This window comes from Mercurialis annua, linkage group LG2 (genome assembly GCF_937616625.2).
Source record: "Mercurialis annua linkage group LG2, ddMerAnnu1.2, whole genome shotgun sequence".
Taxonomy (NCBI): domain Eukaryota; kingdom Viridiplantae; phylum Streptophyta; class Magnoliopsida; order Malpighiales; family Euphorbiaceae; genus Mercurialis; species Mercurialis annua.
Window position 1 is genome coordinate 3,644,524 of NC_065571.1, and position 14,147 is coordinate 3,658,670.

At 32.8% G+C, this 14,147-nt stretch overlaps 2 protein-coding genes across 2 annotated transcripts; both read right to left on the reverse strand.

Annotated features, from left to right (window-relative positions):
• Positions 1-5,123: 5,123 nt before the first annotated feature.
• LOC126668843 (uncharacterized) lies at positions 5,124-6,399 on the reverse strand. Its single transcript, XM_050362051.2, has 3 exons — positions 6,051-6,399; positions 5,913-5,957; positions 5,124-5,839 (listed from the first exon to the last, which is right to left on the reverse strand). The coding sequence occupies exons 1-3, from the start codon at positions 6,144-6,146 to the stop codon at positions 5,369-5,371; spliced, it is 612 nt and encodes a 203-aa protein (XP_050218008.1). The 5' UTR covers positions 6,147-6,399; the 3' UTR covers positions 5,124-5,368.
• Positions 6,400-6,719: 320 nt separating this feature from the next.
• Positions 6,720-12,439, reverse strand: LOC126668842 (aldehyde dehydrogenase 22A1). The gene is made up of 14 exons (XM_050362050.2): positions 12,079-12,439; positions 11,940-11,980; positions 11,356-11,460; positions 11,150-11,277; positions 10,831-10,953; positions 10,581-10,734; positions 10,211-10,314; positions 10,056-10,134; positions 9,561-9,656; positions 9,346-9,483; positions 8,137-8,352; positions 7,785-7,976; positions 7,265-7,408; positions 6,720-7,185 (listed from the first exon to the last, which is right to left on the reverse strand). Exons 1-14 carry the CDS (start codon positions 12,188-12,190, stop codon positions 7,036-7,038), a joined length of 1,782 nt encoding a protein of 593 aa, XP_050218007.1. The 5' UTR covers positions 12,191-12,439; the 3' UTR covers positions 6,720-7,035.
• Positions 12,440-14,147: the final 1,708 nt, after the last annotated feature.

The following is a 14,147-nucleotide window of genomic DNA, read 5'->3' on the forward strand; positions in this document are numbered from 1 at the left end:
TCAATCCACTACCACTATTGCTTGCCACCATCCGCCGTCGTCGAAAGGTTGCCGCCACCGCGAAAAGCCGCTGTCATCCTTTACACCGTTGCCGCCGTAGCTGTTGCTCCATGCTGCCGCCGCTCCTCCATGCCGCAGCCGCTCCTCCATGTCGTCATTGTTCTTTTTTTTAAATCAAATATGAACTTTTATGGAATCATATTTATTTGTATAGATCTAGTTTTTGTATATATAGATCTATTATTTTGTTGTTGTTTTATTTGTAGATCTAGAATTTATTGCATATGATTTCTCAGTTTGTTTTTTATTCTTCATCATCATCTCCTCCATTCTTTTGATTTGAAATTTTTTTTTCCAGATCTGATTTTTTTAAAACGTGTATAATTCGTATTATATACGGATTATATACAATATTATATACGAACTATATACAATAAAAATATATATGTATATTATTTGATTTTATATACGAATTTTGTTCTGAATGTATACAAATTCATTTTTTTGTACACAGAAAAGCCGTATTTTGGTAAATATTTTTAAAAAGATGGTATTGGTTGTAAACAAAATTTTGAGGTTGTTTTTTTTTAAATATTTTCATTTTTCCCGGTATTTGTAAAAAAAATCTCAAAATACAAATGGGAGATCATATCATTTTCTAAAACAATTTAACACCAAAAATAGAAAAAATAACTAAATCGATAACGGATATAAAAGTGAAAGATCAAATCGTCTGATTTTTAAAATAGAGAAAATACAGTATGAATTATTTTATATGTAAAAGCTTCAGGAGTAATTTGCTCATAATTCATTTGTTGTTTCATACTCGGCCTTGGGACAATTCTGTGTCAGAAATGCTATAGTTCTTTTTTGAACTAATTGTTTAATTATTAATATTTTTAATATAATGTTTTTTTTGTTTTTTTGTAAGAATTATTTATTTACATGCTTTATCCCACTAATTTTCAAAATTCAGAGAAATTAATAAACTACTATTATTTTAAATATCACATTTCCCATATAAGTGGTAGAGCCATGTGAAAAAGGACTTATGCATCAATCATTCAGGTATGTTTAAACTTTAGTTGTTCTGATTTTCTAGCTTTCAGAGATGATATTCTCATTTATCATTTAGTGGGAAATGGTTCACATCTTCATGATTGATTTTTTTGTCTTTAACTATAATTTGTTTGTTGTAAAAGTTCCACATTATGCAACGACTTCAAATCTCAATACCGAATACCAAAAAGATAATTAGAATTTTTTTGATCATTTTAGATTTAGCAATTATGGTATGGATAGTTTCAAATTTTATCTAGTTCTCAGCTGTTATAATCAAATACTTATTTGGTAATTGGTCATATTATTAGGCCATTTAATCCAAGAGACGGATTAAACAATTCCTATAAAATGGTGGCATGGGTCTATAAGTAAAAGGTCATTTACATATCAAAACTCAATATTCTATGTTTGTACTATCTCATTTTTTTAAAAGGTCACATCACACATCTCAATTTTCTACACTTTTACATCAATGAGTTAACTCGTGCACTACTCGTAATCAACTCAAAATTTAGCCAAGAAAATGGTAATATTTTGGATCAAAATTGTGCTTTATCTCGATGTATGGCTGGTGATGCCTTGAATGTTTTGACTATTGTTAGGGTATTTCGGTTATATGAGTTGGAAGACGGTAATGTTTCTACTCGCTTTCTGTTATGGCCTCAAGCATGTCGGTTGTCTCGATAAGTGACATCTCGGTTACTTTTGATTGTTTACTGCGTGATACTCTTAACTAGGTCTGTACCATGATCACACATTGTTATTATTGGACTTAGTAACATTTAGGGTTGCCAAGGTTATTTCACCATGTCGTACGTTATCAATATTCAAAACATATTTAAAAATTGACTCGAATAATATCAGGTTGAGCTCATGCACAAGTTACTCGAGTTAGTTATCGAATCAAGTTCGAGCTATTCGAATTAACTACCAAATCAAGTTCGACCATCAAAAAATTCAACTCGATAAGTTTCAAGCCTAATGGAGTTTTAATTAATTTATATTTTTATCCTTACCTTTTACAATTATATTTATATTTACAATAATACTTTTATTTCATAGAGTTTAGGTCGAGTTTCGAGATTTAAAATTTAAAATCGAGTCAGCTCAAACTCAAGTTTAACAATATTTTGACTATACTCGATTGCACCCCTAATCAACACTCGGAAGGGTTTCTGTAGTTGATCTAAAGCTTCTGATTTGGATCTGCAACAAGAAAAAAATTCAAAAAAAGTAATGAGTGATCATGTCACTGAATTTTGTTCCAGAAAACATGAAACTTGGAAATTGCAATGATAGTAAATATGCAATTCAGTGATATAGAAATCTGAGTATGGGCAATCTTTTGCCTTAGCTTTAGGTTGAGCATGTATATGCCAAGAAAACAGGGTCCCTCCATGGGACCAAGAGATTCAAGTCTAGTCCCATCTTGATATACAAACAAAAAAAATCTATTCATGATTTTGATTCTAAATTTAAAGAGTTACCTTATTTAATCAAAAAAACAACTCCAATATTTGGAGTTGGTTAAATTTGAGTTCAGTTAAAGCTTCACAAAACAGAGAGTGAAAATCCTCAAAGTTGACTAGCCTCCTGCCACTTAAGAGCGACATCAATCTATTTTAGAAAATGTATACTAATGGAAATTGTTAACTGAAATTTGCCTGTTACGATATTTTTTTTAATTAGTAAATACCACAGATAAAAAGAAGATAATTTGGGTTTCATAGTGAAAATTTTCTAAAAATATGCTATTGAGTTACTAACAAGCAAGGTGTGAAGAAGGAAAAAATATAGAATAACCGGTGAAAATAGTAATGGAAATTGGAAAGTTTATAATTTTCGGAAATTAATAAATAGTTTGTTGAAATAAACTAGGCTAAACTCAAAATATGTCAAACTCAAATGTATTATACAAGATCAAACTGAAGCTCAAATTCTCTCGAATCCGATTAGATTTAGATTTTCAAGTTTGAGCTCAGGCTCAAACCATATTCAATCTACTCAAATTGTAATTTGATTCAAATTTAATTAATAATACAAATAATTTTCAAGCTCAAATTCGGAAAGTTAATTACTAAGGAAGTTAGTGTGGAGAAAATTAATATTTTTATTACTTGATTCACTTAGTAACTTCCAGAAAAGTTACATTTTATTTTTAATTAATTAAAATATAAAGACAATATTACCCCCAATAACTAAATTAATTAATTAAATATAAGGTTATAATCGTATTTTACTTAACTTAACTAGGGAAGTAGAACTTACCTATGTTTTGCTCGGGAAGTCATTTCTCTAGTTAAAGGGAAGTCAGCCCTTCAACTTTTCGGAAAGTAGATTGACAAAAATGAACCAAATAAAAAAAATATGCTATTTTCCGGAAAGTTAAACTTCCTTAGAGAACTTACCCCCAACCAAGTAAGGCCTTAATCTACTCAAACTTTAATTTAATGGGAAGTTTAGGTATTTACTCCAAAAATGAAAATATTTGCATATTTTACCTCAACACAGAAAAGTTGCAGAAAATACCTCACGTTTTTTTCAGATTTATGTTTTTACTCTGGGTTTAAAAATATTTATGATTTTACTCCGTTATCATCTGGTTATCATAAATTCTTCTGTAATTATATTTTTGCGCACGTTATCATCCAATTATCACAATCTTATCATATTTCATTATCATCTAGTTATCTTACTGCAGTGTTATGATAACAACATGATAATATACTGATACTGAGATGATAATCAGATACTGTTTTATCATAACATAATCATAGATATTATCATAACATTATCATATTTCATTATCATCTAGTTATCTTACTGCAGTGTTATGATAACAACATGATAATATACTGATACTGACATGATAATCAAATATTATTTTATCATAACATAATCATAGATATTATCATAACATTATCATCTTGATACCATAAATATCATCATCTCGGTATCATATGATAATGTTATGATAACGAAATATGATAATATTATGATAACGATTTTATAATCAAACATTATTTTATGCAGAATTTTTTCCCCCGCAATGTTATGATAACTACATGATAATACAGTGATACTCATATGATAATCAGAGGCTGTTTTTTTATAAAAAAAATAATTTTTTCTGCAGTGTTATGATAATGTGATGATAATGCAGTGATACTCATATGATAATCAGATGCTGTTTTGTTTGCAGAAAATCGTTTTTTGTGCAGAAAATCGTTTTTTCATCATAAAATCGTTTTTCATGCAGCTTTTTAGATCTAAAATTGAAAAAAATCAAGATTAATTTATTTAGATATGAAAGTTAAAATGAATTGTATTTATCACCACGAATTAAGAAAAAAATCGCTAAAATTAAATATGAAAGAACGGCGGAGTGACGACGAAACGATGGCGGAGCGACAACGGATCGATGAAGGAACGATGACGAAAAAAAAATAAAAATGGAGAAGAAAAGAATAAGAAGAAGAAGAAGAAGAAGAAGAAGAAGAAAAAAAATGGCGAAAAAAAAGAAAGCAGAGAAGAGAAAGAAGAAGAAAGAGAAAAAAAGTGACAGATAGTATATGATTAGAGTAAAAGAAATATGATTAGAGTAAAATAATAATAAAAAGTAGGTATAATTATAATATAAATATGTCTTAGAGTAAAAAAATAATTATAGTAAAAGGGTGAGGTATTTTCTCTATCTTTTCCTTTTTGAGGTAGGAAATCCTATTATTTTTAAAAAGAGAGTATTTTTCCTAATTTTCCCTAATTTAATTTGATAATAAAAGCAATTTTTAAAAATTGTCATATTTAACACATTTAACGAAATCACTATATTAATTTAATCAAATAAGATAATATACATCGAATAAAGAGTCAATGCGTCTCCTAAATTTGTGTCACGGGATCATCTAACCCAATCTATACTTTTTTGAGCAATTAATCCCAAAATTTTTATTTTTGGGTCAAATAACCCTATAATTTATATTTTTATTTTAAAAAACAGTTTAGTATAGTTATATCGCAACAATTAGGTTGTGTGCATAAGAGATTTGTACAACTCGAAATTAAGTTCCAACTCAAATAAGATTCAAAAATAGAGTCTGATCTTGAGTAACTATCTCTCTCATTTACACCCTTTCGTGTCATGGGCAGTCACAGTGCCAACAAGCAACAAGTGGGACAGATATGAAGGGCACATAGCAAAATCACGTCAAGTAACAACAAAAAAACTGTTAATCCTAAAGCAAAGAACAAAACATTCAGTCAACAAAACCCAGGCCAAATCTGAAAAATTATGAGCACAAATTAATCACACTTCCCAGCTGTACGTATCTACAAACAGAGAGGTACCGTCCCCTCCAACTGGACCAGCAGCAGCTCCGTCGTACGCGCCAACCGACTCCACGTAAGCAGACACACGACGTTCAAGCTCACCATCCTGATCCTGACCGTCCACAATACTGCTCACTGTCTTCTTCTTCCTCCGCCGTTTGCGGCTGATTTTAAAAGACGACACAAATCCGACACCTGCAGTACCACCGCCGCCGCCGTCTAAACAATCTCCGCCGTTGGATTCAGAGTGAGAGCACAGCAGATGTTGATCAGCTACGGTCTCGATTGATTGAATGGGACATTCCTGCATACTCAGAGCATCCAAATCTTGCTTAACCTGATCAACGGAGACGAGTGGAGAATAATCGTACGGGTGGAAATTGTCCTCGAGTGTGGAGCGCTGTAGCTTTATCAAATCAATGGTGCTCAATGCGTCGTACAATACACTCTGTTAATCATTAGAGAGTTGAAATTATCTGCACTACTGAATGTGAAAACTAACAACAGAAAATAAATAATACCTTGTGACGCTTGTGTATTTTCTTGAATCCGTGCAGAAAAATTACCTGATATTTTTTGTTTCAAAAGAAAAATTAATAAAGTAATGGATATTTCTGTTTGGTTGCAAAGAAAGTAACAGGAAAATGGAATTTAATTACCTCATTGAGCTGATCTATGCTGAAGGAAGAATCACTATTAGGATTTTCAAGGAAATGCTCATAAACTTCAAGCGTAAAAGTCTTCTTTTCTTTCATTCTGTGTTTGTTTCTAAGTAACAAATTAATTTTTGATTTGCGTTTCTGTAATTTTTGTTCACTGTACTACTTATAACCGCCTCATAGTTTTAGACTTTTAGTGGCGAAATCAACCCTGGTTTAAGCTTAAATAAGTAAGACGCCTGAAATTAAAGTGACTAGCCTAGCCTTCCTTGCGTTCTGCAGGTTTGGTGTTAAAGTTTGCAGTGTATTCAAAAATTATTGCTTGATGGCAAAGAAATTAGTAGCAACCTCTTAGCTGGTGACATTTGTTAAACTTACTGATCTTATTAAATTTATTAATCTTTTATTCTTTGCAAGATGGTTGTTTTCATAAATCTCTGAAAACTCATACTCGTTCGATTCTTTTTAATTGTCTATTTAGTCAAATATTTTTATCTCTAATTAGCTAGTATTTTCCAAATTTATCATTTTTTAAAGAAATAACTCTATGAGTCTATGCTTCAATTTATAATGCATTTAACTAATAGGGTCATATTAGTATTTACTTTTATAATTTAAAACAACACTCACTATCTTAATAGTACTTACAATTTTGGTTTAAATGGACAATTAAAAAAAAACATGAGTACTTAAATAACAGAGTGAACTGTTTTGGTTACCATTTAATTTTTTTGACAAATAGCTCTAAACTTAATCACAATCAAGTTCGTTGATCAACCCAAAAGCACAAATTTTAGGTATTCTACAGAATATAGCTTTTATTTGTTAAATATAATGTTACTATTCTTTGTCTCTTCCGATAAGCCATATGAAATTCCATCTCAAATTTGGCATTTTAAATCATCATATGATTCAAAATGGCTATCATTCTTAGTCATTTCTCTGACTGCCGTGGTGGTTTGCTCTGATAGCATGGTTATCAATCTTACTCGGATCTCTTACTACTTGTGGTGGTTTGCTCCGATAGCATCTTCAAAACATTGACTAATGCCCTCAATCGATCCCATATGTTCAAGCCATACAGTGCTGCTACAAGTGATTGCTGAAACTCAAAGCCATTCTCCGAAACAGGATACTGTGATTGATAGAGTGAAAACAATCAATAAACAGAACTAATAAGACGAGCACATGAGCCATATGCTTTTAGAGCTAACCTGAATGGGTTTTGGAATCTTCGTTTTAATATAAGGCCACCATCTATCCTCAACAACAGCTTTCGCAAGACAGCAAGCTCGCAAACCTTCTACACCAGCAAATCGTCCAAAACCGCTATCTTTTACACCACCAAATGGCAAAGACTGAAAGATCAAAACACATTAACCAGAATGAGAAGATAAAGATAAAACAGGTGGTTAAGTCAACCTAGATCGGTGACTAAGGCTTTATATCAGATGGGAAAGCAATTAACTAATGGAATGAAACAATAAATTCTCTTCCATATTAAATAAATTTGTAAGGCTAATTAGTGGGGAACAAAAAGAAACTACGTCATTAGGATAAATTGATTAAAAAAAAAATGTACTCTGTCTCATTTCAGAGAAGAGCAGTGAAGAAAATTGCCAATGGCAGTGCTGATTCTAGAATCCAAGCAATTTTCATATATTTTCCACGTAAGACTTTTATCATGATACATAATAAATTGATGGAAAAGAGAACTTGACATAAAATGGTTACCTGACACATGTAGCTAGATGCAAAGTCATTTACTGCAGCAACTCCACAGTGTATCTGGGAAGTAATCTCCTTGGCTCGACGTTGGCTACCAGAAAATACAGCACAACCAAGCCCATATCTACAGTCATTGGCAAGCTCAACAGCCTCTTCGTCGGTGCTAAATTTCATTATTGGCATGATGGGTCCAAAAGTCTGCATGCAACATAAGTTATTATTGCAGTTGAGCATGTAGTGAATATTAAAACGAGGTTGTCATGATTAAACAATCAAAAAAAAATTATGATCTACATCAATTATTAAACGAAATGAATGTATAAAATAATCAAGAGTTGTAGTTAAAACAAAGCCCTACCTCTTCTTGCATCAATTTCATTGTGTGATTTACGTTTACAAGTATGGTAGGGGGGAAATACTGATCCACTGCACCTTCGCCTAAATGACCAAAACTACCTCGAGCTTCAATTACTGCTCCTTTGTCTATGGCATCATTTACAAGGTTCTGAAGCTTATCAGAATGCTCTTGTAAACATATTGCTCCCATATCATACCTTCCAGAAAGTGGTGGCCCCTGAAACAATAAGCAAAAGTGAAGGAGAGATGTCATATAAGAATATAAGTCATATAGAGACTCAAAAAACATAGTTCTGCATGCAGGTTGCTCTTGCTTAACCAAGTCCTGAATGACCTTGAGATATATGAATGTACCTCATATTTTCTAGAAGAATTGCAATTGCACATGATAGAATAAACATATGAAAGAAAAATATTGTTTTCTCATTTCAGGAAAACCCTCATAAGGCAATCAAGAAAAGTAGAGGACATATAAAGTGCAATCAAGTTGCATAAATAATCAGATCTTCAGTATGTCCATCAGTAAGGAAAACATCCACCCAAGAAAAACTTTCATGCTAAGAGATAAATCAGTAAAGGCAACTACTGCTACCAAACATTATTACAACTATTTTCCTGGTTTGGGTAACTGTATAAGAAGGTCAAAAACTTCAGCTCATTGTGTCTCTCTATTGCAAACAGAAAATTCAAAATAAAAAGAAATAATCAACCGAAGTGTTCAAGAAACACAAAGAAACCTAATCATTTTTTACATATCAGTAGTAATTCCCAGGTATCCTGCTTTCTTCACTCTGCTGCAAATACATGCACATTTACTATACTTAACAGTTATTTTTCATTTCTCGTTGTTCTTCCTCAATAATATATAAATCACTGAATTTTGAAAAAGACAGAAATAAGAAAATGAAAGAACTACTTGGATAGCTTATGCAATAACACTTTTTAGCTGAGTTCCTTCATTGTGTCCAAGTTCAGCAGCACCTTTCATTATTTCATTATGCTTCTTGCTACATGTGTCATTTAAAGAGCTATTACAATGGTGAGTCTTAATAAGTGACAACACATATCTATGTATCACATGGACAGAGTGAGAGAGACAGGCAAAGTAGAAATGGTGATGAATACAAGAAATTAGTCATTGTTATCAGATATAGCCAGAGTGCAGCAGAAAGGTTCTAAACACCAAACAAGTTGAATAAAGAGTACTTACAGCTGAAACAGATTTTACTATTTTAGCAACCTCGCTGACAAATGAAGAATAGATATCCTTATGGACATAAAATCTTTCAGCCCCAGCACAATTCTGACCACTTGATTGAAGAGCGGCCCTGACAGCAATTTGTGCAACCTACACAGGGCATAATATTTAATAGAGGGAACAATTCAAGCCAACTAGACATCCAAATAGATAAAATGGATACATACATGAGGCACATCAACATCTTCACAGACAATAAATGCATCTTTCCCTCCAAGCTCAAGTGTAACAGGTACAAGTGTGTTGGCAGCACTTTTCATTATCTGCAATGAAGTTGTAGTTCCAGCTTATGAAAAATACAGACATGAATGCAGTGAGGCAGCAACTAAATTATGTGAAAATATGAAAAACAGTTGGAGCTAGAAGGAAAGAGTAGAATACAGGTTTTGGAAGAGATGATACACAAGGGTTTAGTATAGTAAAATCCCTATATCATTTCTAACTTCTAAGGGAAGAAGGATAAAATGACACATGCAGATTACAACATGAAAATCCCTGCATATACACAGGAAGAAAGCGAGAAATTATTGACATTTTTCTACGACATTATTACATTGAAACAGAAAATAGAAAAAGGATCAAACATGGTGCAAGTGATGAGCATGCTCGACATTGATATAGAAAGACTAAAAACAATGTCTGGTTAAAAGAATGAAACATACCATCTTACCCACGCCTGGTGATCCAACAAATATGACTTTGTCAACTGATGACACGAGTGCCTCTCCCGTTTCAGCAAATCTATCCAAAAATACCTTAGCCTCAGTTAGTTACACAATTGTGATAATTTCCAGATTAAAAATCTGAAACAGCATACCCTGTTATAATGTCAACTAGATTTTCAGGAGCTCCAACAGCAGCAAGTGCAGCTTGGATTATTCGGAAGTAGAAACATCCTGACCAACTTGCATTTTCTGAAACCTGCACTAGTAATTACATAACTTCTCTTTAAAATTACTCTTTCCTAGCTCACCAAAAGAAAATCACATGTATAAGAAAGGTTCTCAAAAAAAAAACCATGTTCAAACAAATTTAAGAGTGCGTAGAACAGATTATCTAAACTCAAACTATTTTAAAATGGAAATAACTAAAATTAGCAACAGAGGCAGCTTTATCATTTCATAACAACAAAACAATGTCACTCGAAAAGCAACTTAATTAAATGCAAAAGCTTTGACATTAAGCACCTTAATCACAATGCTGTTTCCTGAGAAGACTGCCGCTAACATTGGATTAAAAATGTTATGAAAAGGATAGTTCCATGACACGATAGCACCAACAACACCAAGGGGAAAAAACTCCACCTTGGCTCTCTTGTGAAGCATTGATCTCCCTGAAGATCTGCAAACATCAAGAAAATGAAAACAAAAGGGATACAACAGCATATAAAATGTTCTTACAATAAAAGAATAATGAAGAGGGATATAAATTAAGTACCGATATTCAGGCTTTAGCCACTGCTCACCCTCTGAGAGAAGCCAAGTAATCTTCTCACAAGTTGTCATTATTTCCCCTAAAGAGGCATCCACCATTGTTTTCCCAGTATCACGTGAAGACACTCTAATAAAATTTACCAAGGAATCAGGACATGCAGCAAGCCTTACAAATAATGTAGCATGAAATATCATATGAAATGCACGCTGAACATTAAAACAGGTCCTTGATATTTTGAACAAAGCCTTCAATGATATTGAATTTGCAAATCCTAATTTCCAATAACAAATTTTTTCTTTGCTAAACCATCCTCCATCCTTACTCGCATATGAGCTCTTGGTGCTCGATAATATATTTCAGAAGTATCCGCAAAAACTGCCGCCTTTGCTTGAAGCTGCTCTTTGCCCATACTTTCTGAGCCTTCCTTGCTTGCGTCACACGATCCTTGACCTGCCACAAGCATATAAAAACCCTCTTACCCAAAATCTACACATTTATATTGACACGTGATTTTGTAATGTTTCTAACCTCAGCAGGTGATAGGGCCGGAAAAAATCCCAAGTATTTCATGGTTGCAGGTTCATAACACTGTACTTTTTTCTCTTGTTGCTGTGTCCTTCCTCTCGGAGGTATCTGAGACACAATTGCATTTAGAAACACAATAACCAACATACACCAAATTCACACATCATAAATTAAAAATAATAATAACAAACTTCAAAGTCCATTTAAAGCAAAGCACACATAGGTGTTTATGGAATACATCATTTGCAAGAATTCATCCCATATTTTCGCATTTTAATTATTAAAGTGGTAAAATGTCAGCTTAAAAGTTTTCAAACATGAGAATTTATATTTAGAGGCTGACGAATTCTTGAATTTTGAACTTCCGAAAGTAAGTGATAGTTAGAAGCTGAGGGATTCAATAGATCATTCGACTCGTCTCTAATACTTCCTATTCCACTCTGAAAACCTACTCAGTCATTTAAAAGAATCATTTCTATTCCATTTTTAGCTCGAAAAAATCTAATTAATCAAGTTAAGCTAATTAAAAGCATCAATTCAAAAAAAAACTCAAAAACAAATCAAAGCAAACTACAATAAACACTTACATAAATGAAGCTATTCTCTTCTTTCTGATTCCCATCCAAAACTGCCACAAAATTCAAATCCACACTCAACTATTAACCATCAACCAAAACATAAACAAAAATTTAAAAAATCATAAAAAAAAAACAAATTAGTGATTACTATCAGAGGCATCGACGTCAATTGAAGGCACATTGGGCGGGATAAGCATCAACAAGAACCGGCAGACGGCGTACGCAAATACGAGAACGAGTATCGGCCACCAGAATGCCATTTTTGGCGCTTATTACGAGGATTTTGCTGTACTGTTGTTAGCTCAAAACCTAGGGTTTCTAATGAACTGCAAAACTAGCACATGACATTAGTGTGATCAGATCAAATGCTGGAATAAATCTCTCTAACAATGAGCGTGAATTAAAAAATTATATTTTGTGTATTCGTTTCTGAAATGGCAGGTTTTGTGGAGTATAAAATAACCGAAAGAAAACAAATTAATTTTGCTCTTCTTTTAGTTGGCCCCCTGGTAGTCTGCTGATGGTCCACACTAACTCTACACACTGTACAGTGGACCACAGTACACTAACTAAGCTCTCTATAATGGTATCTTTTAAATAAGATTTAAGAATGATTTTGGTTGAAATTTAAGTGTACAGTCTTACTTAAGTTAAGAATGAGTTTACTCAAATTTAGTGTGAGTGGACCAGACCACTATATAGTATATACACTACACTAAGCTCTCTACATGTCAAATAGTAAGATTTAAGAATGTGTTTATTTATTTATTTTTCAAATTAGGAATATAAATAAAATGAAAATATGGATATGAATGAAAATGGATCTAACTATTTTTTATATTTAACTTTGATTAATAAAATATTGTGAGAATGAGTAACAATGAAAATGGATCACTTCAAAATAATGAGACAAAACTTCCAAACAATAACTTCAGAACCTCAAAATAATTGCTAAGTCCTGCAAAAGAGTAGTAAAGGGAAGTATTGATTTACCCACACATGACATGGATTTTAATGGACATTCTTTCTTTTTTTTTCTTTTTTTTTTGGTGACGAAAACTCATTCTATTTAGCCGAAACTTAATATCATTGTCAAATCTCGGGATGTGGACCACCGCAAGCCCACATACCTGGTAATTATGGACTATAATGGCATCAATCCAACTTCAACCACTCCATATTAAGAAGAGAAAATTACACCATATCACTCAATTTTGAAAAACTTTATGTTAGTGACTCAAGATTTTTTTATTTGCAACAATCCCCTTTTTTTAAAAATTCATTTGCATGTATACCTGAATATAACTTTAGTACCAATATACCCTCAGTGTACATTAACCTTTGTCCCCCACTCTAAATCCAACGACCCACATCTAATATCAATTATTTCAATTTCTTCAAGATCAACCATTATTTCCACTCACAGTCTTGCTCCGGCGACCGCCAAAGACGGATGTTCATGCTCCAACAACCGGCAAGTGATGTCATCTCTCTTTACTGAGAAATTAGAGTTTAAGGATTATGAAAGGTTGGATGGCCGGAGGTGCTGGTACGATAGGTGATGATTTTTGGTTCAACCGGGTGATTTCTGGTTCGCTTGAAAGTGGTCGATTGTGGTCGGCGATCCGTGGTGGTTCCTTCGTTGATTGTCTAATAAGAATTTAATTTTGATGTTCTTTATGTGATAATAGATTGTAGTTTATTTTAATTTTTGTTTATGAAGGATTTATGTTGTTGATTTTTAATTGAATTGAAATTTTTGTTTATTAGTAATGAATATACATGGGTGGCCGGAGTTTGATATCACTGTCTTTTTGATATGATTGTAGATGTTGTTACAGCCGCAATGGCGATGGCCGGACATCCGAATATTCCAGTAAACTGTTGCAGAGACAAGCTAGCCGAGTTTTGGTGTTGAGGTATACGAGGTCGACGCCTGAATTTACAGAGACTTATATAAATCGGCTGGACATTTGACATCAGAGGTCGGCGGTACTTCGGTGAGAAAAAAAGACAGTGAGAGGACTTATACTTTTGAAATGGCTGATAAAGATGTGAAGCAAGAATAGCAATACTAGAAATACTAGAAATTAAGGGATTTTGTACACTAATTTTACTAAGAAGTATTGTCGTCTGGATTTTTGTAGTGATGGACATGCTAATCATGTGGAATTCATATTTGTTATTGTTTGGTTGATAATTGATAGCTGTGGTATT

Excerpts from the sequence above, each read along its gene's own strand:
- LOC126668843 (XM_050362051.2), bottom strand. The coding sequence starts at position 6,146 with ATGAAAGAAAAGAAGACTTTTACGCTTGAAGTTTATGAGCATTTCCTT. Across the intron at positions 5,958-6,050 it reads GCATAGATCAGCTCAATGAG|GTAATTTTTCTGCACGGATT; the intron begins GTAATTAAATTC and ends AAAAAATATCAG. Across the intron at positions 5,840-5,912 it reads AAATACACAAGCGTCACAAG|AGTGTATTGTACGACGCATT; the intron begins GTATTATTTATT and ends AATGATTAACAG.
- LOC126668842 (XM_050362050.2), bottom strand. The coding sequence starts at position 12,190 with ATGGCATTCTGGTGGCCGATACTCGTTCTCGTATTTGCGTACGCCGTC. Across the intron at positions 11,278-11,355 it reads CGGCCCTATCACCTGCTGAG|GTCAAGGATCGTGTGACGCA; the intron begins GTTAGAAACATT and ends TGCTTGTGGCAG. Across the intron at positions 8,353-9,345 it reads TAGTAAAATCTGTTTCAGCT|GGGCCACCACTTTCTGGAAG; the intron begins GTAAGTACTCTT and ends TTATTGTTTCAG.